Source organism: Loxodonta africana, chromosome 14 (genome assembly GCF_030014295.1).
Source record: "Loxodonta africana isolate mLoxAfr1 chromosome 14, mLoxAfr1.hap2, whole genome shotgun sequence".
Taxonomy (NCBI): domain Eukaryota; kingdom Metazoa; phylum Chordata; class Mammalia; order Proboscidea; family Elephantidae; genus Loxodonta; species Loxodonta africana.
Window position 1 is genome coordinate 48613179 of NC_087355.1, and position 26007 is coordinate 48639185.

The following is a 26007-nucleotide window of genomic DNA, read 5'->3' on the forward strand; positions in this document are numbered from 1 at the left end:
CAGTTTTGCAAAGCACCTATTGCTTGCATATGTCCCTTGTCCTCAAAAAGCCCAATCTACAGATAAAAAAAAGTCTGATCTGCAACGTTAACTTATCCATTATATATAGATGAAGCCAGGAGCCACTCCTAGATCACCCTAGTTTAATTAGAAGAGAGTTAAGGGATCATCTAATTGAGGGGTTCTTAACTTTTTTTTGTGACCAAGGAACCCTGGTGGCACAATGGTTAAGAGCTCAGCTGATAACTGAAAGGTAGGCAGTTTACACCTACCAGCAGCATCTAGGGTGAAAGATGTGGCAGTCTGCTTCTTTAAAGGTTATAGCCTTGGAAGCCCTATGGGGCAGTTCTGTTGTGTCCTATGGGGTCGCTGTGAGTTGGAATCAACTTAACGGCATTGAGTTTGGTTTTTGGTTAACCTGGAGCCCACGGACTACCAAAGAGCCCTTGAATAGACTTTATCAAGTTCATGAATTTGGATGTGAAAAGAGTTACCTTATTTTTATTGACTTCTAACTGCCATTTAGCATTTCCTTCTATTATGATTGTATGCAGCAAGCCACAGGAGTAATTATCAACACTTTTTCACCAGTAGAAAACACAGATATTTCCATGGCATATTATAGTTGTCAGAAACAATTAAAAATATTGTTTACACTCATCACTACTTCAAAGAAGCGCATGTATTACTATATCCCAACTTATTTTTCTATTTAATAATGTGACAACGATCCCTGACTCTTTGGAGCCCTGGTGGTGCAGTGGTTAGAGAGCTTGGCGGCTAACCAAAAGGTTGGCAGTTCAAATCCACGAGGAGCTCCTTGAAAACCCTATGGGGTAGTTCTACTCTGCCCCATAGGGTTACTATAAGTCAGAATTCACTCGATGGCAATGGGTTTTTTTTTTTTTTTTTTTTTTGGTAGAGTCCAAATAATTGACCTCTTTTCTAATCCCTTGCATTTTACTTTAAGCATTTAAAAACTTTATTCTGAGAATGAGTCATTGACTCACCAGACTGCCAAAGAGGTCTCTGGTACAAATAATGACAAAGAAATTAGGTTGAAGGAACTGGGGCTGTTATGGATCGAATTGTGCCTGCAAAACGATATGTGGTGGAAGTCCTAACCCCTGTGCCTGTGAATCTGACCTTGTTTGGGGAAATAGGTTTTTTTTTTTTTGCAGATGTTATCAGTTAAATTAACCAAATCGTACTAGAGTAGGGTGGGTCCTAGTCCTAATCCCTTCTGAGTGGCATTTTATAAAAGAGGAGGACAGACACAAAAACAGAGTCACACACAGTGGGGAGACAGCATGCAAGCCAAGGAAGGCCAAGAAATGCCCAGGGCTACCAGAACCTGAAAGAAACAAGGAAGGAGCTTACCTAGAGTCAACAGAGCATAGCCCTGCTGACACCCTGAATTAGGATTTTGAGCCATCAGAACTGTGAGGAAATAAATTTCTATTCTTTAAAGCCACCCACTTGTGATATTTTTTGGTACGGCAGTTCTAGAAAACCAAGGCAGGGACTAGAGATATAAAGTTACTTGTCTAAGGTGAAGTGATCAACCAGCAGCAGCCCAGGATGAGCCTTCTGACCGCACGGCCTGCTCTCATATAGATGCTGGTCAGGCAGTGGTCAGCCCTGAGTCAGGGCTGGAACAAGGCCATCAACCACCCAGCCACCAAAGAAGCTGAGGTCAGAACCAGACACAGATTAGACAGACATAATCCTTTTTTGCAGATTGCTGCAGCGTAAAACTGCCACACAACCATGGCAGCTAGAGCTTTATTCATTCAGTGACACGCGCCAAGTGCCTTGTGTGCAAACCAAACCTGGTGTTCAGTTGGAGCATCTGGGGGACATCCGCGTGGAGATGCTCAACTGGCAGCTTGCTTTAAAGATTTAAAGTTGAGGAGGGAGAAGTAACCCTGAATGTGTCATAAACTAAGTACAGCCTCTGGTTACACCCCAAGTGAAGAAAACCATGTCCTTTCTTGCCCCAGATCTTCTAGTTCCGCAGGGGGAAGCCTCACGTGGTTTTCTTTTCCCTGTCAGTCTCATCACCCTGTTTTCTTACTGAACGTCCAGTCGACCTTGATTCCTGAACCTCTTCACACCTGCCACCATCTTTGTCAGCTTGCTTTTTAAAAAAACAATAGCTACCACTTAGCAAGTTTGAATTCTGACCACCGCTAGGTGACCATGAATAAATAACTAAACTGCCCTAAACCCCAACTGTCTCATTTGTAAAACGGGGGTAATAATAGTACCTTCCTCATAGTGTTCTAATAGTATCGTAATTAGATATTGTACAGAAACTGTTTGGCGTAGAGCCTGCCACAGAATAAGCATTCAATACATGCTCATCGTTATTACTGTTGATTTTTTAAATTATTGTTTAAAAGTGTTTTGTAAATTGCAAATTGTTATTACAAATCCCACTAGACTGTGAGATCATTAAAAGTAGAAGCTTGGTCTTTCCATCTCTGTGTCTGAATCATTTGCGTTGTAGTCTCTTAAGAAATGCGTATTGAATGAATGAATAAGAGATGACACTTATTTATATTATTGATATTATTAATTCTTATTTATTTATTTGAGTATCTACTGATTTAAATATAAAGCAGCAGTTTTTTTTTCTTCCAATCTCAAATCAGATGTTGGTCTTAGAAAAGAACTTCTGTAGAATTGTCTAGTGAAATACATGAGTATTTCGGAAAAGATGCATAATGAGAAAAATAATTTATTAACTTTTATTTTAAAAATGTCAAAATGTGTATCATCCGATTCAATCATCCGTACAATACGTTTCTGTTGAGCGTCCACTCTGCAGCAGGCTTGGTGCCAACAGTGGAATCCCTGTATTCTCTGGTATATACTCTGGTGTTTAAGCAAGTGGCTTGTGCTAACAGTGGTTTTATTAAAAAATATTTAAATATCTAACAATAAGTCTGGAGGTCAGAGATACCCAATTCGTGGCAGTAGCTCAGCTTTGTCACTGAGACTGAGGCTCTTTCCAGTTCTGAGCTGTGCCATCCTAGAATGGCTTGCCTAACTTAGGCTTCTGCCTTGTAATTACAAGATAGCTGCCACAACTCCAAACATCTTATCTTTCCATGGCCATGGTCAAGGAAAGAAGAGAGTCAGTGGTGGGAGGTAAAGAGCTTTTTCATCCCTTTGGTTCACTCCGTTTGCCAGGGACCAAAATCTTTCCTAGAAGCTTCAGTAGACTTACCCTTACACCCCATTGGTCAAAACTGAATCGCAAGCCCACTGCAATTTCCTGGTCTGGAGAGTGGCTTAATCATGACCAGCTCCAGGACTCGTGACCGTCCCTTGCTGCTGGAACAGCACACAGTGCGTGGATTCTTAGCAAGAAAGCAGGAAGGGGGTGGGGGAGAGAGATGGATTTTAAATAGGCAACCACTAGAAACCCTGGTGGCGTAGTGGTTAAGTACTATGGCTGCTAACCAAGAGGTGGGCAGTTCGAATCTGCCAGGTGCTCCTTGGAAACTCTGTGGTGCAATTCTACTCTGTCCTATAGGGTCGTTGTGAGTTGGAATTGACCTGACAGCAGTGGGTTTGGTTTCTTTTTTAGTTAGTGTTCACTCCAGGAGCCCTGGTGGTGCAGTGGTTAAGCAGCTTGGCTAGTAATTGAAAGGTCAGTGGTTAGAACCCACCAGCCTCTCTGTGGGAGAAAGATGTGATAATCTGCTTTTGTAAAGATTACAGTCTTGGAAACCCTATCGGGCAGTTTTACTCTGTCCTATAGGGTCAAAAAAAAAAAAAAAAATTTTTTTTTTTTATAGGGTCACTTGGAATTGACTTGGCAACAATGGATTTTTTTTTACACTGTGTTAAAGCATTTTTTAAAAAAGTGATACAAAAGACAAGGAAGATATAAATAATTAAAGTGAGAGATGGGAGAATGAGAAAAAAATGTATGCAAATGGTTGATGCTCATGAGCAAAAAAAAAACTAAATGGTGAAGGACTGGTCAAAGACTTAAATTTTATTAAAAAAATTTTTTTATTGTGCTTTAAGTGAAAGTTTACAAATCAAGTCAGTCTCTCATACAAAAAGTTATACATACCTTGCTGTGTACTCCTAGCTGCTCTCCCCCTAATGAGACAGCACATTCTTGCCCTCCACCCTATATTCCCCGTGTCCATTCAACCAGCTCCTGTCCCCCTCTGCCTTCTCATCTCGCCTCCAGACAGAAGTTGCCCACATTGTCTCGTGTCTACTTGAGCCACGAGGCTCACTCCTCACCAGCATCATTATCTATCTTATAGTCCAGTCTGGAGAGTTGGCTTTGGGAACGGTTCTAGTCTTGGGCTAACAAAGGGTCCAGGGACCATGACCTCCAGGACCCCTCTAGTCTCAGTCAGACCATTAAGTCTGGTCTTTGTATGAGAATTTGAGATCTGCATCCCACTGTTCTCCTGCTCCCTCAGGGATTCTCTATTGTGTTCCCTGTCAGGGCAGTCATCAGTTGTTGCCAGGCACCATCTAGTTCTTTTGGTCTCAGGCTGATGTAGTCTCTGATTTATGTGGCCCTTTCTGTCTCTTGGGCTCATCTTTACCATATGTCTTTGGTGTTCTTCATTCTCTTTTGCTCCAGGTATGTTGAGACCAGTCGATGCTAAATTTTTTTTTTTTAGTAATTTAAAACCGGTATTTTGAATGGAAGTGTATTAAATCCAATTTAACTGTATTAAATGCACTTTAAAACTTGTATGATGAATGCCCTGTTCGAATCATGAGAAATGACAGGCATTTCATTCAAATCCATACACACTGCCCTTACTTGATAAAACAAAACAAAACAAAAAACCATGGCTGTCGAGTGGATTCCTACTCATAGCAACCCTATAAGGCAGAGTAGAACTGCCCCACAGGGTTTCCAAGGAGCAGCTAGTAGACTTGAACTGCTGACCTTTTGGTTAGCAGCCAAACTCTTTAGCCACTAGGCCACTGTAACATTCTGCAGTCTGCTCTAGAACTTCCATCCACTGGTTTTTGTTTGGCCCCAAGAACTATACAGAGTACACATACACCTCCCTTTTTTTTTTTTTTTTTCCAATTTTAACCTTTTTTCTGTTTATACAGGTAATACATGCTATTTGTATTTCTTCCTTAGTGAATTGTCTTCTCTATCCTTTGCCCCTTTTTAATCTATTCGAGTCTCAGTTATCTTCTCATGCCAGAGCAGTTGTAATCCTGTCTCTGAATAATTTTAGAAATACAAACAAGCCGGTACATCTCTTTAAGTCCTTTTTCCAGGACTGACATTTGAGAAGTGAAAGGAGAGCTGTAAGAAGTCTTCAAGTCACGGCCTGGCACTGCCCTGTTGTGTCCCAGGACCCCAGGTCTGTGCCTGTTCATTCCTTCTTTCATTCATTCATTTAACAAATATTTATTGAGCACCTGCTAGTCGAGGTATTGGGAACACATTAGTGAACAATACAGGCGGAAATCCCTGATCTCATTGGAGTTTACATTCTAATAAGGGAAATAGGCAATAAAAAAAAAAAGTAAAATACAAGCGAATGTGATAAGTGCTATGGAGAAAAATAAAGCAGAGAAGATATGTAGGTAGATATAGGGATGAAATTTTAAATAGAGTTGAGAGGGGAGGCCTCACTGAGAAGGTGACCTTCCTACCCATACCTGGAGGAGGCCAGGGGCAAGTTACTGGTATCAGGGGAAGAGCATTCCAGACACAGGGAACAGCAGAGGCAAAGGTGTTAGTAGGAACATGCCTGAAGTGTTGAAGGAACAGCGAGGTCAGGGTGGCTCTAGTGAGTGACTGAGGGGGACATAGTAGGAGATGAGATCAGAGAAGTAACAGATGGCCTTTGGAGGCAATGAATTGGTTTGGTAAGGACTTTGGCTTTTCTCTGTGGGAGATGGAAGCCATTGGAAGGGTTTAGAGAGCACGATCTGATAGCGGAATGACATAGTCTGACTTGGCTTTTAAATAATCTCTCTGGCTGCTGGATCGAATCAGGAGGGGGCAAAGGCAAACACCCGTTAGGAAGGTAATGTCATAATCTGGATGAGGGGCAATGGCGGAGTTGAATAATCTCTACAGTGTACTAAAGAACAAAGAATTGATTTATTAGTGGCACATTTCCCAAAGCCTCCTTGAACAGTACCAGGTTGCTGAGAACTTATAAATACAGCCTGCAGGTAATTACAACCAGGGAACAATTAATGTAATGTAAAGTCATGCAGATTGTAGTGTTCTTTATCAACAGCAGTGGGTAGAGTGGGTATAGTGTGTGTATAAATTTGTTGTTTCTTGTAGCAAAACGGTGAAGAATGTGAATTCTAGAGTCAGACTCCCTGGATTTAAACCTTGACTGTACCATTTACTAACTGTACAACCTTGTGCAAGTTACTCTACCCTTTCTGAGCCTCAGTTTTCCCATCTGTAAAATGGGGACAGTAGGTTGTTGAGAGGAGTAATGAGTCAGTGCGTGTGACGCATTTAGCATTATATTGATATATAATCATCACTCAATAGATATTAGCTCCCATTGTCCAAAAAACCAAACCAAACCCAGTGCCGTGGAGTTGATTCCGACTCATAGCGACCCTATAGGATAGAGTAGAACTGCCCCCTAGAGTTTCCAAGGAGCACCTGGCGGATTTGAACTGCCAACGCTTTGGTTAACAGCTGTAGCACTTAACTACTACACCACCAGAGTTTCTGTAGATACATGTAAATGCCAAGAACATCTTTATTAGCTTATTTTATTTGGAGCCATAGTATGGTAGAGCTGGAAAGGAACTGAGACATTATTTAATCAAACCCCTTGATTTTACAGGGGAGTGAAAGCTAGAGATCAAAAGTGATGTGGCCAAAAGGGGGGGGGGGAGGAGGAGTGTGGCCAGTGCCACCCACCTGGTGGCAAAGTGGGGGCCAGAAATGGGTCTCTTGATCCCCAGTCCAGCGCTTTCTCTGATACACCATGTTGCTTTCAAATAACACTCAACACAATGCCAGGTGAGAATAATAACAATCTGTTATTGGACTCTTACTTTGTGCCAGGCACTATGCTAAGTATGTTGCACATATTCACTCATTTACTCTTCCCAGCAGCCTTATGAGGTAGATAAGATTATTATCCCCCATTTTGCAGAAGAGGAAACTGAAGGTTAGAGGGAGATCAACAAACTCCCTCAAGGTGAAGAATGTGTGTGGTGTGGGGGACCGCACGCAGGCCTGGGAGTCAGGGGGTCCCGCCACCAAGACACTGCGTGACCCTGGGAGGGCCATGTATCTTTTCCATTTGTACAATAAAGAAATTGAATCCAGTTTTTATGGTCCCTTTTTAACTTTAAAATTTGCATATTCTGAGTGCTTTGTGATTATCTAGTGCGTATAAGAAATAACCATTTCAGTTCATTAAACTTGCTGTTTTATTAACTTATCTTCATCTTAATGATCAGCTGCAAGAAAGACTACTTGTAGAATAGCCTAGAAACCCAAATCACCGAAGCTGTGAGGGATTCCTGAAATGTTATTTCTGGCTTCCATAGCAACCCTGATATTGGGCGTTAAGCATAATGGAGTCAACTACTGAGAGTTTGCTGAAGCCCTGAGAGTGAAGAAGGAGCAAATTACTGCCTTAAGAGTTTTCATTTTGTGCAATATACTGTCCCAGTGTGTTTTAGGGAGTTGAAACCTAAGCCAAGCTAAGTAAGAATGGAGGAAATGAAACATTGTATCAAGGTGGGGAGAGATGTTTCCAAAGGACTTGAAGAATGAGTAAACCTAGGCACCTAAGGGAGTCATTGCAGAGAGCAGAAGGATGGGCGGGTACGGATGCAGACTTTTCAGGGGAGAAGGGAAGCGTTGGCCCCATTTTTTTTACTGTGGTAAATATATAGGTAACAGAACATTTGTCATTTCAACAATCGTCATGTGTACGGTTCAGCGACATTAAATAACGTTCATCATGTTCAACAGTCACCACCAACTGTTCCTGAATTTTTCCATCGCCCTTATGGCCCCATTAAAAAAAAAAGGGATGGAATACACCTTGAGGTGAGCTTTGTGGGGAGGACTGAACATGCTCAGTTGTGTCTTTCCGTTCCAAAGCATCTGGAGTCCTTAGCAAGACCCCACAGTGGTGGATGGGAAGCATCAGGAAGGCAGACGTTGAGGAACTGAGGGAGCCAACAGGGGCAGTGCTTGTTGCAGCTCTCGCTTCTCTTCTCCCAGCTTCCATTTGCTGAACTCTCAGAAAGCAAGTGAGGCAATTGCTCAATTTTATTAAGTTACAAAGCTCCTGTAGGTCAAACGCCAATTTGCTTTTCAAACCTTCCTACACTTTTTTTCATTCTGCAGAGAGAAGAAATCACCAAGCTGTTTCCCCATACTCTCTGTACTATCTCTTTTGGGGGGCTGGGCTGGGGGGGGCGGCAGGTGGTATTAAGAGTTGAGTCATTTCCTAACTTGAGAAAAGAAGGAAGCAAGATGGTGAGAGGGGGTTTGATAGCAAATACCAAACTTATTCTGTATATACAATCAGCTCATATTAAAAAAAAAAAAAGGTTTAAAAATCATGGATTATTTTAGGGCTTATTTATACTTCCCTTTATCAATTAAAAGAGAGCTTATTTGCAGGGCAAACTCTGAGAGGAGACGTGAGGGGCTTTTTTTTAGAGAACCTTCAGCAAACTGTTTTACCCTGCAAGGAAATTCAATTCATCGGAAACTCTCTTCTCCAGGGCTAAATGGGGGCAGCTTTTTCTTTGGCTCCCTTGCAAAGAAAATTGTCCAGGGTTCTGGAAACTGCAGTTGCTGAGCCTCATACAATTTCTCTTTTCTTTCAGCTCATGTAACAGTTACTACAGGAGACTGGTGTGATGTGGCGTGTTTTTTTTTCCCCCGTCTTTCCCATTTTGTTGGCTTATTGGTGCATACTCCCCAAGGGCCTTAGAGAGCCATGTTCCTGAAGGAATTTATGACAGTCAGCAGGGATGGCCAACATGTGAGCTGGCGTCAACCCTGGATCCCCCAGGAATGGCCCCGTGTCGCTGCTTTGTGGAACACCATTGCTACCCAAAGATGCAGGCTCATTCACTAGAACTTTCTTTTGAAATTGCCAAGAATAACTTGTTATAAAATTTTCCCAGTGTGTGTCTCCATAGGTGGATAGAACCCATGGTGGCGTGTCGTTCTCAGCACACTCCTCTCTGCTCTGAAAATGCTCTTTGTGGTAATAAAGAGGTGGCTCAAAGTGCCGAGAGAGCAAACCTGACGATTCTGAAATTTCAAGTTTTGCCTGTGAACTGTGGCTCTACTCGTAGATGTCAGAAAGAAAAGAAAAGAAAGGTTGACATCCAGACCGTACTGTTCTGCGTTCTTGAGGGAAGCACATAGTACACGTTACCTTGAATGGTATCAGCTGCTTTTTATACACCTTGGGGGACAGGCCGGTCTGGGATTAAAAAGCACAGAGCAGAGAGAAGAAAGCCAGAACAACGCTGGCAGAACAGGGATCCTGGCCAGACACAACCTCCATTTCCCTGAACCATCTCTTACCTTCTCTTGTCTCCACTGAGGCATTCAAAGCAAGGTGTATGTTGGGTGAAGACCTTGGAAATGCTCTCCATCTGAATGTACACTGTTACTTTTATTCTTAGTACTTGGCCAAGACGTTGTTGTTGTTAGTTGCTATTGTCTCGGCTCCGACTCATGGCGACCCCACAACAGAACAAAACGTTGCCCCCTGCGCCATCTTCATGATCTTTGGTATGCTGGAGTCAATTGTTGGGGCCATTGTGTATTTTGAGTGCCTTCCAACGTGGGGGGCTCATCTTCCGGCACTATACTGCGCAATCTTCTTTTATGATCCATAGGGTTTTCATTGGCAAATTTTTGGAAGTAGATTGCCAGGCCTTTCTTCCTAGTCTCGCTTAGTTTGGACATTCCACTGAAAACTGTCCACCATGGGTGACCCTGCTGGTATTTGAAATACCGGTGGTATAGTTTCCAGCATCATAGCAACATGCAAGCCACCACAGTATGACCAGTTGACAGACAGGTGGTGGTGGTCAAGATGTAGAGGGTGTATTTCCTATATATCTCCATTGGGTTCATGCCCCCTCATTCAGAAGTACAATCTCTAGTGTCTGTTCTTCATGATTGAAGGTTAGGCTGTTCTAGTTAAGCAACTATTATCCTTCTTGAATAATAATTCATCTTGTCCTGCCTTGTTCCGTAGTCATCTGTATACTTGATCAGCAATCATCTGTGTGCTTGTCTCATTGACTTCCTAGACTGTAAACCCCCTGAGGCTGGGACTTTGTCTCCCAAATGCTTATATCCCCACAGTACCAACCATTACCTTTTGCACACAAAACCTTCAGTTCACTGCCTTCTATGTGCCAGCCCTCAGCCAGGCATGGGTGAAACAAAGATGAACAGTTGTGACCTCAAACCTTGTGGTTTGGGGATGCTTGCAGTCCAGTAAATACGGTCAGTATTTGCAGGATGACATCACTGCATGTTAAGCTACTAAATGTGTTTCATGTCATCACTAGCTGGCAATGCAGAAGGCACTTCAGGACCGGGCAGGTGCACAGGTGAATCTCTAGCCCTGAGACCTGAGGACAGTGATGCGTCCCAGGACACTGGCCCAGGGCAGAGGATATAGTGAGGACATTTGTACTTAGGGGAGCATGTCTTTAGTTGAGTTGAGCTCCTGGGTCTCAGAATGTTTGGATCAGGAGATATGGAATAATCTAGGATGTGTGGCACCATATTTATGAGGCCACTCCTGGTCTTGGGGAGGGAGTGCTAGGGCACTGTCACTGTCACTTTCTTCTCTTCTGGACTGTTTACCTTGTGGCACATGGTCTCTCAGGCTCACATGCCTGTTGGGACAGAGTTCTCAGATTTGTCATGCCTAAGAATCAATCACCTGGAGCAATTGTAAGTGCAGATTCCTGGGTCCCACCCACAGAGATTCTGATTCACTGGGTCTAGGGAGCTGCCCAATATTCAGCACTTTAATAAGTACCCCAGGTATTTCTGAAGTCCCAAGATGTTGAGAATCACTGTGACCTGTTCTTTATTGAACCTCCATGGACCAGCTTCCCCAGCCCACTCTAGCTCATGGAGGGGTATCTGCAACTCTTCCCTCCCCTGCCCCCACTGCTCCCACCCATGTGCACACACTGAAGACTTAGATGGAAGATCCGTGAGTCTGGCACTGTGTTGGCTACCAGGGATTCATAGAGGACAGTACAGGTGGCCTGGGTAGCCTTATATGTGGGATGTGGTGGAAAAATGCTCAGCCAGAGGTAAGCTCCGGGTACCGGAGGGCCCAGAGGAAGGTCACTTAGCCCAGCAGAGGGAGGCCATCAAGGAATGGTTTTCAAAAATAGGTGACTGATACATTCAATGACATGAATGAACCTTGAAAACATTTTGCTGAGTGAGGCAAGTCACATACAAAAGTATAATTACTGTGCAATCCCGTTTACATGAAATGTCTAGAGTAGGCAAATGCATGGAGACAAAAGTTTATTGGTGGTTACCAAGGACTGGGGGGAGAGGGGAATGGGAAGTTCTTGCTTAATGTGTACTGAGTTTCTGTTTTTTGGGGGGGTGATGAAAAAATTCTGAAAACAGGTAATGGCAATGGCTACATCACATTGTGAATGTAATTAATGTCACTGAACTGTACACTTAAAGAAGGCTAAAATAGCAAGTTTCACGGTGTATATATTTTACCACAAAAAAAAATTTAAATGACGTTAATATGTCATTATCTGCCTATTAAACTAGCAACACTAAGTGAAAATTAAAAAAAAAAACAGTAATGACTGAGTGGTGGAGAAACATGATATTTAATGGCTGCATAACACTCTGTTACACAAAAATATTGTTGTTTAACTAGCTTCCTATCATTGAGCATTTAGGTTGTCACTGGGCAAACACTACTGAGGAACAATCTGCGTATAAAAGAGCTATAAAATGGTTCATATCCTTAATTGATAATTCTACTTTTGGACATATGCTCCAAGGAGATAATGTAAATGAAAATAAAAGTTTACAATGAAAAAAAAAAAATAGGTGACCACGGGGCTGAGTCTTAAGTCTGAGTGAGTCTCAAGCAGAAGAGGCATTCCTAGCAGAGAGTGTAGGGAACTACCAAAAAAAAAAAAAAAAATCCATGCCATTGAGTCAGACGCATGGTGATCCTGTAGGACAGAATTCTATAATCTTTACAGAAGCAGATCTCCAGGTGTTTGTCGCATGTCAGTGGATTTGAACCACCAATCTTTTGATTAGCAGCCAAACACTTAACCACTGGGCCACCAAGTTTCCTTAGGGAACTATAGGCAGTTTGATATTGCTGGGGTATCGGTGAAGAGCAGGGAATGGTTGGCAGGTGGAGGACGCTAAGGAGTTCACTGGATCATTCTCCCAAGAATGTCAGAGACCTCGCTGTCAGTGACCCTAAGGATGGCGGATTTTCAGGAAGTTGCTCTGATGAAACAGCTCGCTGATGCTCATTTATACTGGGAACTTGTTATTGTCAGCTGCCATCGAGTCGACCCAGCTCATGGTGACCCCCGTATACAATGGATGGAAATGCTGCCTAGGCCCGTGCCATCCCCATGATCATTATGGATTAGACCACTGTGATCCATAGGGCTTTCATTGGCTGGTTTTCAGAAGTAGATCACCAAGCCTTTCTTCCTAGTCTGTCTTAGTCTGAAAGTTCTGCTGAAACCTATTCAGCATCCTAGCAACATGCAAGCCCCCACGGACAGACAGGTGTTGGCTGTGCTGAGGTGCATTGGCCAGGAATCAAACCCAGATCTCTCACATGGAAGGCAAGAATTCTACCACTTAACTACAAACGAACCTCGTACTGAGAACTTAGCACAGCCAAATCCAGCTCTTGTGACTCAGATCAATGAATCTCATCAAAATCTTCAGTCATGGGAATGCTCCGGTATAAAGAGAGGAAGACGAAGGTCAATTTTGTTAGATCGCTCTACTTTTCCAGGCCAGGAAAGGCCATCAATGGGATGATTGGGGCATTACATTTGAGAGCAGCCTAATAGGAATGATCAGGAAGTGATGGCAAATTGGTTTCATTTGGCAAGTTCCCTCCCATCCGCAGGTGGTGCGAGCTTGGGGTGCTGTGTCGAGAGGAATCGTGTGGCTGAGCTTTGATTCTGAGGCCAGGGTTGATTAGGGGCATCTGCCACAGGGGCCGTGTGGGGGGTACGGGTGACAGCGTGCAAGTCTTAGATTTACCATCCTGCCTCTGGCTTTACCATGTGACCGGCTATCGGTCCAGATGTCTCCTTTGCTGTGGTTGGTTTTTGAACCGTACATACAGGGCTTGACATTTATACCAATTAGATCTCATCCTGTTAGTTTCAACTTATTATTCCAGTCTTCTGAAATCCTTTCTGGTCCTGATTCTGTTACTCAGTTTATTAGCCATTCTTCCCAGCCTTGTATGTAGTAGTGCTGAGAGAACCACAAGTGCCCCCAGAATTTGAAAAAAAACATTTGGAAAATGTTACCAAGTGGAAATGGTTTGTTATCAAGTCTAAAATATGTCCCAGAGCCCACTAAGAAGCCTAGGGTGTCTTCCTAATAGAATGTAATCCAGTTTTCAGGGATTCCCCAAGTGATCCTTCAGGATGATGAAAAGAGACGATGACTGATTCAAAAAAGAGCCATAGCCCATCAACTGCACTCTTAAAAGTCTGACCTGAGGTCGTACAGCAGCTAGCCACTGACTAATAAGGGAACTGGAGAGGGAAGAATTGATTGTGGTTGTTCCCGCATTTGTCCTAATCAAGTGCCCTGAATGTAGGGGAGCCACAGGTTAAGTAGGGGTTTAGTTCTAAAGTTACACTGGGGCAAAAATCAAAGCTGGTCAAAATTACCTCTGAAATATCCCTTAAACCACCTGGAAGCACTGAGAGCTAGTCACCTCACCCTAGAGGCACCAACAAACAAACTTATTGCCATTGAGTAGATTTCAATTCGTGGTGACTGATGTGTTTCAGAGTAGAACTCAGCTCCATATGGTTTTCTTGGCTATAATCTTTTGGAAAGCAGATAGTCAGGCTTTTCTTCCACAGTGCCACTGGGTGGGTTCAAACCACCAGCCTTTCAGTTGGTAATCCAGCACAAACCGTCTGTACCACCCAGGGCACATGGAGGCTGAAACCACAGGAGGGGGCAGCAGGGGCCACATTTCAGGCCCCTGTGGGCATGTGCTCTCTGCGCCCAACCATGAATGGGAACATCGCGCTGGCATACACATTAGTCTTTCCTCTCAGTCTGTCTCTCTGCCTCTCTTTCTTTGGCAAGCCCATATAGTTCAATTCACGTAAATCAACTGCTCCTAGGATGCATCTACCCTATGTTCTGATGTCCTAGTTTTATATTGTTATAATGGATGATACTTAAGATTTTTACAGTTTGAGGAGACTATTTCTTACAATCTTTCTATTTCTTTTGCTCTGAGCCTATGCCCACCTAACAGCCCTCCATTTTAAATGTGGTTTTATCCAGAAGATCACGTGCAGACTGTTGACAAGGCCAGTCTTGTCTGTGTGCCCTGCTTATTTCTCATTGAAAAGTAATAAATTAGGTTTAAAATCAGACAGTGGGTCGTAAGTGTGATTAGCTAATTTACCTGGATTCAGCTTCTTAGGCATGGATAAAATTGAGCTCTTCAGACTTCACTGCAGAACACCAGACAGTAAATCCAGGCTTGCAGTACGCTTCCATTTCATGTGCCAACTCTGATATATTGTCAGTAGGTTTATCTGGAGTGCAGGGATGCAAGGATCCTAAAGCTGAGTCCAAGCTGAGCAGAAGAGGGCCAGGATCAATTAGCAATGTCTGCCAGGGGCAAAAGAGGGCATTGCTGATCCTGCCCTAGAACCAGGGTACCTGTACCAAGAAACAGTCAGTGATTGTCTCTCTCTCATATTCTCTCTCCATCGTATTCTCTCTCTGTGTGTGTCCGTGTGTGCGTGTGTGTGTGTGTGTGGGTGCCCTTTCATGCTTTTATCCAAGAAAAAAAGCATTGATAAAAAGCATTGATAAAGGGCTCTAGGTAGAGCCTTTTAGCATCTCACTAGAGACCTCCTTCCAGATCAGCTTGATATATTTATCAACAACAACATACCCTATTAATCTTTCTAGTCTACCTGTTTCATTGTATCCTGTTATTTGCTTATGACTGCCTTTCACAACTGGGAGCCTTTTTCCTTCATTGTATTCCCAGAGCCTGACATACAGTGGGTACTAAATATTTGTTGAATGACTGTCTCTACCTCACTGTTCTACATCTGTGAATCTGTATTTGTACCTTGCTGATATCCAGACACTCCCTAACTATAGATTTCCCCTGTTCCTCCTGATCTGTTGCATCTCAAGTAGAAAACAAGTGAAATTTGTGGGATTTTTTTTTCTTATGCCTGCTCATAATGATCGTGGTTCTCTCTCTCTGTAATCATAAAACAACTTTAATTTCCCTCCCAGTGTCCCTTTGAAACCCTTGATGAACTAGTGTTTCTCCCTGTCCTTTTATGAAATTTTAATCATGTCTCACAGCCCTTCTGGCCAGTCTTGAGTAATTACAAATATCCTCTGGTCGTTTTCGAGCTACGAGAACAGTTTTTGCTCTTGGCTCACTGCCATTTTTTCCAACTTTCCTCTTGTCATAATTTTTGGTTATTATCAAAATTTTTTCCTTTATTCAAATAAAATTAAAAAATAAAACACTAGTGATCTTGATATATTTTATTTTTTTTAACATCAAAATCCTCACTTGGCACCACCTCACAAGTACTAAGAATACATGATGGTGTTGTTTGAGTTGGAGCCCACAATAACGACGTATCCCGGTTTTTGGTTCTTTGTCTAAGTTTACATATGCTTTTGGATGACCAAGAGCTCCTTCGCTGCTGACTCAGAATATCACTCAATTTTCTACTCCAATGATCCCTTGATTGCTTTGACTTCTTTGTCTGGAATATTCTTGTCCTCTATTACATTTCAGCCATTTGCTCCTCTGGTCATAACCTTGACCCTGTGATTACCAGTGACTGTAATTCCTTCATAACCTTAATTTAGAACCACCTAGTGGTGTGGTAGAATTCTTGCCTTTCATGCCAGAGACCCAGGTTCTATTCCTGGTCCATGCACCTCATGCACACTCATGTGTCAGTGGAGGCTGTTGTGTTCCTATGAACAGGTTTCAGCAGAGCTTTCAGACTAAGACTAGGAAGAAAGGCTTGATGATCTACTTTAGAAAATCAACCAAACCCTATGGATCATAATGGTCTGATCCATAATCAATCATGGGGTTAGCATAGGACCAGGCAGCATTACCATCTGTCATGCATGAGTTGGGGGCCATTTTGATGGCAGCTAGCAACCCAGGTGTCGTAACGGTTAAGAGCTTGGCTGCTAAAGGAAACATTGGCAGTTTGAATCCACCCAGTGGCTTCTTGAGAGAAAGACCTGGTGATCTGCTCCCATAAAGGTTACAAGCCAAGAAAACCCTATGGGGTAGTTCTACTGTGTTACATGGGGTTGTTAGGAGTCAAAAGAGACTCCATGGCATCTGATAGCAACAACAACAGACCTCCTATACTAGTGAGGTGATTTCTTTCTACTATTCCAATGCTAACAATTGTTTGACTTTTTCTGGACTTTTAATCCTTTGATTCTGCTTCCTTTTCACTGTCCTTCACCCCCTCATTTCTCCTTTTCCCTACTTTTCCCAGTTTTATTCCATAGGAAGTCATTACAGTCACTCTTTCCCTTGTTTTGTCATTCTCTTTGCTAACTGACAACCCTGGTTAAATCCAACACTTGCGTACTTCTCCCTGTAATTGAATGTGGCCGGAGCAAAACACACCATCACATTGATCGGCTTCACTTAAATTTCACAATCACCAGCCTCAAAATCAAAAAACCAAACCTGTTGCTGCCATGTCATTCCAACTCACAGAGACCCTATAGGACAGAGTAGAACTGCCCCATTGGGTTTCCAAGGAGCGGCTGGTGGATTCAAACTACCGACCTTTTGGTTAGCAGCCATAGCTCTTAACCATGGCACCACCAGGGCTCCCACTGGCTTCAGGTAGGCCTTTAATGCTGCCTGGAAACCATGCTCTAATTCCTTCATCCATCCACTCTTCTGCTGTCCTAGAAACCATCACATTCTTTCATTTCTATCGTTACATTTTTCATGGCTCTCTTTTTATGTGCCCACATGCCATCTGTTTGTGGAAACTTTGCTGGGAATTGATAGGAAGCATCACATTTTCCGAAATCCATTTTGAGGAGTCTGGCTCTGGGCAAAAAACCTGGGTGCGAATTTTCAGGCCTGACCACAGGTGGTTACAAAGGCTTTACCTGGCAGGCCTCAGGGGGAAAGCTGTCCTCCCCAGCCAGACCTGGTGCACAGCAGGTGCACTGACAGGTCTGAGGGAGTTGCGGTCTGAGGGAGTGGTCCACCTCATGGGGGCCACTTTATCCGGGACCTTGTGTAGAGGCCTTCCTCAAGAGCCTCTGCTGAAGCCTCCTTGTCTGTGAAGACACTTTGCCCAACTCTGATTCATACTCAGTACTTTTCCACTCCTAGTCCTCCCCCTCGCTCTCCTCCCCAACCCAGCCCTGGGGTCCGTGAAACTGAGTGAGCCTTTTGTTTTGGGCTCCCTCAGCAGTAAGTCCCTACATCTATGATGACATACCTGGCCGTCACCCAGGTGCTGTACCTGGGGAAATAGGGAATAAGGGGGAGTCGGCATCTTCTCTGGGTTTCTCTGGCTTGTATCACTGTAAGCTATAAAGGCTTGACTGTAACTTTCATTTTAGCTTGTTGTCTTAGTCAGCTGCTCCAACACCTGACAGCTCAGCTCAGCTCTCTCCAGCTCAACTCAGTGCCCTGAGAGACTTCCTTCCTCACCCCACCTTGGCATTCACCTACTGTTAGGACCGTATTTCTCCTATTCCGCAGTCCCTCAAAGATTAATGACCTCCATCTTGCCATCACACCTGTCCCATCCTTTGGTCTCCCACGGGGCCTTGCTCCTACTAAGCTGTCTGTAAGCACTTGTCAAGTGAGTGAGAATATGAGCGACTAGCAGCCTCATTTACTGGACCACTGCCATTCAGGGAGTTAAGCATCTGTTTTCATCATTTTATTAAATTGGGAAAAACGAAAAAGAAATACAAATTGGCGTTTAGCAAGCGAGAAGCACTTGGCAGTCGCCAGGCAAGTTTGTGCCATTGCTTTTAGGCCCTGATTCCAGGCAAGGAAAGAACTGACCCCGGAGAGCCAGTGCAGTCATGGTGCATTGTGGGTAACTGGGAATGGCAAGTCCAGAAAGACAAAATCTGTCATATCTATGGTGCACATAGCTTGGTGGTTAAGAACGTGGGCTACAGACCAATATGAGAGCCAGACAGATGGGTTCAAATTCCAGCTCCTCCACTTCCTAGCTATGAGACCATGAGCAAATTATCTAACCTCTCAAGACTCATTGTCCTCGTCTATAAAGACTATTCCCATTTTATTAAAAAAAAAAAAAAATTTTTAATAAAATGGGAATAAGTAACAGTACCTATTTCCTAAGGTTAATGTGAAAAATAACTAAGCTAACACACATACAGCACCTGCCCGCTATTAAAAAAAAGAAAAACCTGTTGCTGTTGAGTCGATTCTGACTCGTAACAATCCTATAGGACAGGGTAGAACTGTCCCATAGGGTTTCCAAGGAGTGGCTGGTGGGTTCGAACTGCCTACCTTTTAGTTAGCAGCCGAAGTCTTAACCATTGTACCACTAGGGCTGTGCCTGTTATTAAGTGCTCAGTGAATATTAGCTATAAATTGTTATCCTATTCACTTTGGGGTCTCTCATCAGCCCTATATTATTTTCCCCAGTTTCCAGAGGAAGAGACTGAGGGTCAAAGAGGTTAAGGAGCAGCTCAAGACCACATGGACAGAAAGTGGCAGAGGCTGTGCTTGCACGGAGATCATAGGACTTTACTCCTGTTTCACTAAGGATCTCAGAGCCCCCTTTCCATCGCCACATGAAATTATTTTAACCTCATCATGGAGATTGACATCCCTCCCTTCTCCAAATATGCTCGGACTTCCCCTGGCAGATGGCACCAAATATTTACTGTGTGATTACATGGCTGTAATTGGATTTAGCCAGAGCAGGAGAGGCAGATTAGCAAAAAGGCCGAAGCCTCTGAGTGGAGAAAGTAGTTCCGAGTTGCATGCTATAATCCCACGCAGGTAGGAATGTTGTTTAAGATTGTCCCAGCTCATGTTCACCTGTCTGAAAGGGTGAGAGACCTTTGTTTGCCCAATGCGTGGACTTTGGAGTCATGCTGATGGTGTGAAGTGCCACTGACAGAGTGCAGGCTGTCACATTGTGGTTAGAAGGATGATGTTTTTTAATGTGCTCACAAATCCCCTTTCAACTGCTGCTGAAAATCTTTTTCATAAGCGACCCAAAAGAAGGTCATTGTGGGTTCTTCTCCCTGGCCAAGGAGACAGGGATGCTGTTCATCAAAGTGAAGGAATGCACACAGAGAGGCGGTTTTCTGGAAGTTGTGAGCAGGACACTCTAGACCCACTAAACATCTCCCAGCAGTCCTCATGTGGAGAAGCAGCAAGGTTCTGCACAGCAAATATTTCAGTATTTGCAAAGCTCAAAAGTGTAATGCCAGCTGTAGTGATAATTTTCCAAGAGAACCAGCTGTTGGGTTGTGGAAAAAGTCACCCATTTCGTCCCAGGTCTGATTACGATGAGCCATGAGACCTGGGGGAGGTCTGCTGAGTCACCTCTTCAAGCCTCAGTTTAGTCTTCTGTAAAGTGAATAATTTGGACTCTATTTAGACCCATCCAGTGCTAAAGTATATTGGTCTGTGATTCCATGAACTAAAAGTTCAGAAGTGGTTGTGGCTCCCTCACAAAATGGCAAAGATTTGGGTCCTAGAATCTAGCATTCTATTAGCAGGATCCAGACCTGGTCTAGACCTGCTTGACTTGGTGGTTTTCATCACCTCCTTGAACCGCCACCCCCCGCCCTTGACTCAGCCCTTCCACCTGAATTCAATTCGATTCCACAAATATTGATTAAAGACCTGCTATGACTACAAGATGGATGAAACTAGTTTCCCACCCTCAGGGAGTTGACAGTGAAAGAGTGAGGCCAAGACTTCACAAAGCTGCTTTTCTCCAGTACCAGTTGCTGTTGAGTCAGTTCTGATTCATGGTTTCCCCATGTGTTACAGAGTAGAATTGTACCCCATAGGGTTTTCATGGCTGTGACCTTTCAGAAGCAGATCGCCAGGCCTTTCTTCTGAGGTGCCTCTGAGTGGGTGGATTCAAACCAACAGTCCTTCGATTAGCAGCCAAGTGCTTAACCGTTTCTGCCACCTAGGGAATCTTTTCTCCAAGAAATAGTCCCATTTCTGGAACTACTGATTCTCAAGTGTGGTTCCTAAGCTAGCAACATCAGCTTCTCTGGGGAACTTGTTAGAAATGCATATCTTCAGGTCTCCTCCCCAGGGCTACTGGGGGGCGGGGGGTTGGCCCACTGATCTTTGTTTTTAGAAGTTCTCCTGGGAATTCGGGTGCATGCTTAAGTGTGGGAACCACTGAACTGGCCCTTCTAGTTAAGCAGCCAGATCGTAGTTCAGAGTCCTCAAGGGACCTGCAGAGATGACTGGAAGAAAACTCGGTCACTTAGGCTGCCAGGACTTAGTGTTTTTAACTCACAGTCACAGCCTACTTGGAAGCTCCTACAACATTTCAGATCTTTGTGGCATTTTTGTAAAATGCCACGAGTTGTGGAAACCACACATTTGTTTTGACAGCAACTCATCTAGTGCTCACTTCCCCACAAAACTCCCATGTTTCTCTTATATTGCCTTTTAATCATAGGTGGACTGTGTTGCTCGGAGGGATGTCCACATCATCACTAAGACCCACAGTGAAATATCCCAGTGCAAAAGGGGACCCGTCTGCTGCCAAAGATTTACAAAGCAAGAGAGTTCTTAAGAAGCCTGTCTGCTCTCTACCTCCCTCCTTTCTAAGGAAAAACCCAAACCCAAACCAAACCAGTCACGACTCATGGTGATTTCATGTGTCTCAGAGTAGAACTGTGTTACACAGGTTTTTCAATGGATGATTTTTCAGAGGTAGATCGCCAGGCCATTCTTCTGAAGCACATCAGGGTGGACTCAAACCTCCAACCTTTCGGCTAATAGCCAAGCATGTCAGCTGTTTGTGCCACCCAAGGACTTCTCCCTTCTAAAACCTTTAATTTCCTCCACCATGGCAGGATCTAAGTCTGATGCTTGTTCTCCTCAGCAGGTGGAGATCCTTGGGCCATGTTCTCCCTGCAGCAAATTCAGACTTAAAGGGCAGGGAGGGTAGGCAGCTTGAGAGGTGCCAGCCTGGGTCCTGGGATTGCCTGGGGCTTGCCCTGCTTCCTTGGGCCTCTTCCTACCCAGGGCCATATGACAAACTGTAGTTCCCTTTGTGAAAATTAGAAAAAGGCACCACCTCTCAGGATTGATGCAGCCTCTAGGGCTCAGGGCATGCTAGATTTCAACCCACTGTCTCCTCCGGCAGGAGTCCCTGGGTGGTGCAAACGGTTAACGAGCTTAGCTGCTAATGGAAAGGTTGAAGGTTCAAGTCCACCCGAAGGTGCCTTAGAAGAAAAACATGGCAAGCTTCTTCTGAAAAATTAACCATTGAAAACCCTATGGAGTGCAATTCTACTCTGACACACGTGGGATCCCCATGAGTCAGAGTCAACTGTTTAGCAACTGGTAACTGGCCTCCTGGGTCAGGTGCCTGTGTACAGCACAAACTGTGCAGCCGCACACTGAGGTCCTCTCTCCTTCCTGCCCAGGAACAGGAAGGACAGAGGTAGAAGTGAGGGCGGGCAGAGAGAGCCTACATGTATGTCCTGCTGTTCCCATGTGCTGGGCCCAGGGCTGTGCTCCTTACCCAGATTATTTCCCCAAATTCTCACAACCCACCTCAGTGAGGCAGGTATTAGTACTGCCTCCATGTTTGTTTCTAAATTATAAAATATTTTCAAACTGTACCTTCATTTTCCCATCTTTATAATGGGAATGTTGATCCTAGCTCTTTTCTCAAGCACTTGTTCTGAAAATCAAATGAGACCGTAGTGATAAAAGTGCTTGGGAAAAGAGATTTTAAAACACCCTACAAATGTCAGTTTTATATTGATCTCATTGCTGGGTCCCCAAAGGCAGGTTTTGGGGCCTCTGTTTTGGGAAAACTCACCTTAAATTCACCCAGCCCCCAGTGTTACGTGTGAGTGGGACAAAAGGTTGCTGTCCTGCCAGAATACTGGCATTTGGGAGTGCATCATCCCCTAAAAGCGTTAGAACTGCAGGCTGCAGTAGACGAAGTGTGTGTGTGTGTGTGTGTGTGTGTGTGTGTGTGTGTACACAGCACAGCACTCAGGGACCAGTCATAGGCCTGGCAAGCCAGCCTGGATAGGGTGACCTCATGGGCCTTTCCCACTTCTCATTTTTATGACTGGGTTCACTGTTTAACTTTTGGCTTTCTCTGTCTTTCTTGCAGCTGTGGTGATTGGGATTTAGGGCAAGTATTTGGGATCCCTTTTCTAATCCACATCAAATCCTGATTTAGCTACAAAGCCTGGGATGGGAATGGAGAGGAGGGAGTCGCCCCTGCTGGAGACAGTAGCTCAGAATATCAGAAATTCCAACAGGAATCCCAGCGTCCATCCACTGAGGCAGAAGGCCTCTCATCTCCAGTATGATCCTTTTCCCAGAATGCGTAAGGCATAAGCTTCATTTATAGACTCAGGTCTCTTACAGCCTTCTCACCTAGCTGCTTAAGGATTAAATACAGTTGTGGTGGTGAGGGAGAGACTTACATTTACCTTTTTCCTGTGTCTCTTGTTGAAATGGGTCCTGTCTCCATTTGCTCAAGTGCCTCCCTGGTTGAGATCTGAGTCCCCATCTCAACCAAATCAGTGCAACCCCTGAACAATGGCCTGGACGATTCACCCTCCAAACCACCGCCAGACTTAGACTCCATTGACTTTTTATCATGTACCTTTCCTACAGGAGAGGTAAATGACATGGTATGGTGCTAAGGTGGTCCCCCATGACCTGTGACATCATGTATAAATTTCTATGTCTGAATTTAAAGGCCTTTTATAACTGGCTTCTGCCTATCCATCCAACTTCACATCTATCTGCAACTCCTAGCCATTCCCTCAAAGGTCTCGTTATTCCTCTCTTATCCACTGTATTCATTCCCTCTTGGCATTTTTCTCATATTTCCCTTTGCTTGTGTTCCTTTTCTCCAATCTAAACACCATCCATCAGTCAAGGCCAGTTCATGTCCCATTTCCTTGATCTCAGTCCGCTAATATCCCTCTTCTCTGAATATCTATTATTGGGGCCACGCAGTGTCATATTAGTTACCCTATTTTATGCAAATAACACTCGTGATATATGTTTTTTGGCCAAGCGCACAACTCCCAAACCCCCTGTACTATTTTCACAAGTGCACTATACCACACATTATACGTGTGGGTACGTTGTTTACATGGGTCCGTTATTTGCAAAAATGTGATATTCTTTCATCGTTCCATTAGTTAAGCCTCCCCAGGTAGATTGTAAGCCCCTTGATGTTGGGCCCTGTCCTAAGCTTCTTTTATGTTCCCTACAGTATCCTGTCAACCTTATGTGCCAGGCAGTAAATAATAAAATATTTACTCCAAACAGGTGTCTGCTCACCTAAAAACTGCACTGACAACTTCCGAGAAACTAAAGTGTTCATTTATCTTGCAATAAGAAATACCATCTGTACCCAATACTCATGATCACCCGTCACACACACACATAACCTGAGCAGGGAAGAAAAACCAGTGAAGACTGGAGGTTGGAAAGGTGATTACCAGCCCTAGGATTTCCAATAACAGTCAATCTACATTTGGTCCTTCTTGTTGTTAGCTGCTGTTCAGTCAGCAACTCACGGTGACCCCATGCACAATGGAACAAGATGCTGCCTAATCCCGCACCATCCCCATGATCAGCTGCAGATCAGCCATTGCGATCCATAGGGTTTTCATTGGCTGATTTTCAGAAGTAGATCACCAGGTGTTTCTTCCTAGTCCATCTTAGTCTGGAAGCTGCTGAAATTTGTTCGGCATCGTAGCAACATGGAAGCTACCACAGTACACAAACCAACAGACAAGCAGTGGCTGTGTATCAGGTGCATTATCTGGGAATTGAACCCGGGTCTTCTGTATGAGAGGTTAAAATTGTCCTCAACGCTCTTCTAATGTCTTTAACTCTCTTCTTTCCCTAGAGAGCTCCTGTGAGAACAAGCGAGCAGACCTGGTCTTCATCATTGACAGCTCCCGCAGTGTCAACACCTACGACTATGCAAAAGTCAAGGAGTTTATCGTGGATATTTTGCAATTCTTGGACATTGGGCCTGACCTCACCCGAGTGGGCCTGCTCCAATATGGCAGCACGGTCAAGAATGAGTTCTCCCTCAAGACTTTCAAGAGGAAGTCTGAGGTGGAACGCGCTGTCAAAAGAATGAGACATCTGTCCACGGGCACCATGACAGGGCTGGCCATCCAGTATGCCCTGAATATTGCATTCTCAGAGGCAGAGGGGGCCCGGCCCCTGAGGGAGAATGTACCTCGGGTCATAATGATTGTGACAGATGGGAGGCCACAGGACTCAGTGGCTGAGGTGGCTGCGAAAGCACGGGACACGGGCATCTTGATCTTTGCCATTGGCGTGGGCCAGGTGGACTTCAACACTCTGAAGGCCATCGGGAGCGAGCCCCACAAAGACCATGTCTTCCTGGTGGCCAACTTTAGCCAGATTGAGTCCCTGACCTCAGTGTTCCAGACCAAGTTGTGCAGTAAGTCCAGGTGGCTGTTCTAGGGGAATCTTTAGGTTTCATTCATTCCTCTCAGGTATCTGGGCTCCTACGTCTCAGGCACTGTACTGGCAAAGACAAGACAGATGCAGAGTTCTCCTGGGGCTTACACCCTGGCCAAGGAGACGGATATTAAACATATAATTGCACAAATAAATAAGTGACTGCTGTTGTGATCAGGGTAATGGGAGAAGCATGCAGGGCATGATGGAGACTGCGACCCAAGCACCTAATCTAGGCAGGGTTGTTCAGGGAAATTTCCCTGAGAAAGGGACACTTAAAGCCAAGCAACAGGATGAGTTAGAGATGAAGTTTTTCTCCAGCACATTGAGCTGCCCTGGCATTCCCTAAGTTGGAATTCCATGTGTTGGGGGGCGTGCATATGGGAGGGCAAAAATAATATAATTTCTGCTCGGTTGTTGTGGGATACCAAGAAGCAGAGGCATTTTTGCTCCATGATGGTGCTGGTAGTGGATGTTTTCTTAACTAACCAGGTGGCCGAATGATTGGGGAGGACCAATATGTGGTCCTGGGGCCTTTCCACCTGTTAACCTGTTAAGTTGCAGGTGCCACGCCATCATACTCCTTCTGCAAGAAGATGCCTCCCCAAGTCCTAGAGCTGCATTCTTCTCTTTCAAGGAGTTTCTTCCCTCTCCTGTTTTCTAACCCTGTACTCCGCAAGGCCTCTCCCTTTCTTTCCAGACTCCTCTGAGTTATCTCCAACCCCAGCTCCTGTCTCAGCTTTTCTCAGCAGATCAACTTGCTTTCACCTCACCTTCCTATCTCCACAACTGCTTTCTTGCCCCTTCTTCTACTACAAGAAAATATTTTCAAACTCTCAGTGCCTCCATTTTCCCATCTAGCTAATGGGTATGATAATCCTAGCAGGAGTACAGGGTGCCAACTCAGGCTTTGCTTTGTTGTTGTAAACCCCTAACTCCCAGTGGGTTGCACAGTGGAACAAAATGCCACCCAGTCCTGTGCCATTCT

At 44.3% G+C, this 26007-nt stretch overlaps 1 protein-coding gene across 1 annotated transcript in view; it reads left to right on the forward strand.

The window, feature by feature from the left end:
• Positions 1 to 26007, forward strand: part of MATN2 (matrilin 2) — a 162664-nt gene that overhangs the window by 17597 nt on the left and 119060 nt on the right. The window contains exon 2 of the mRNA XM_023545902.2: positions 24430 to 24999. Coding sequence (XP_023401670.1) covers positions 24430 to 24999 — 570 coding nt within the window. The remainder of the gene's footprint in view (positions 1 to 24429; positions 25000 to 26007) is intronic.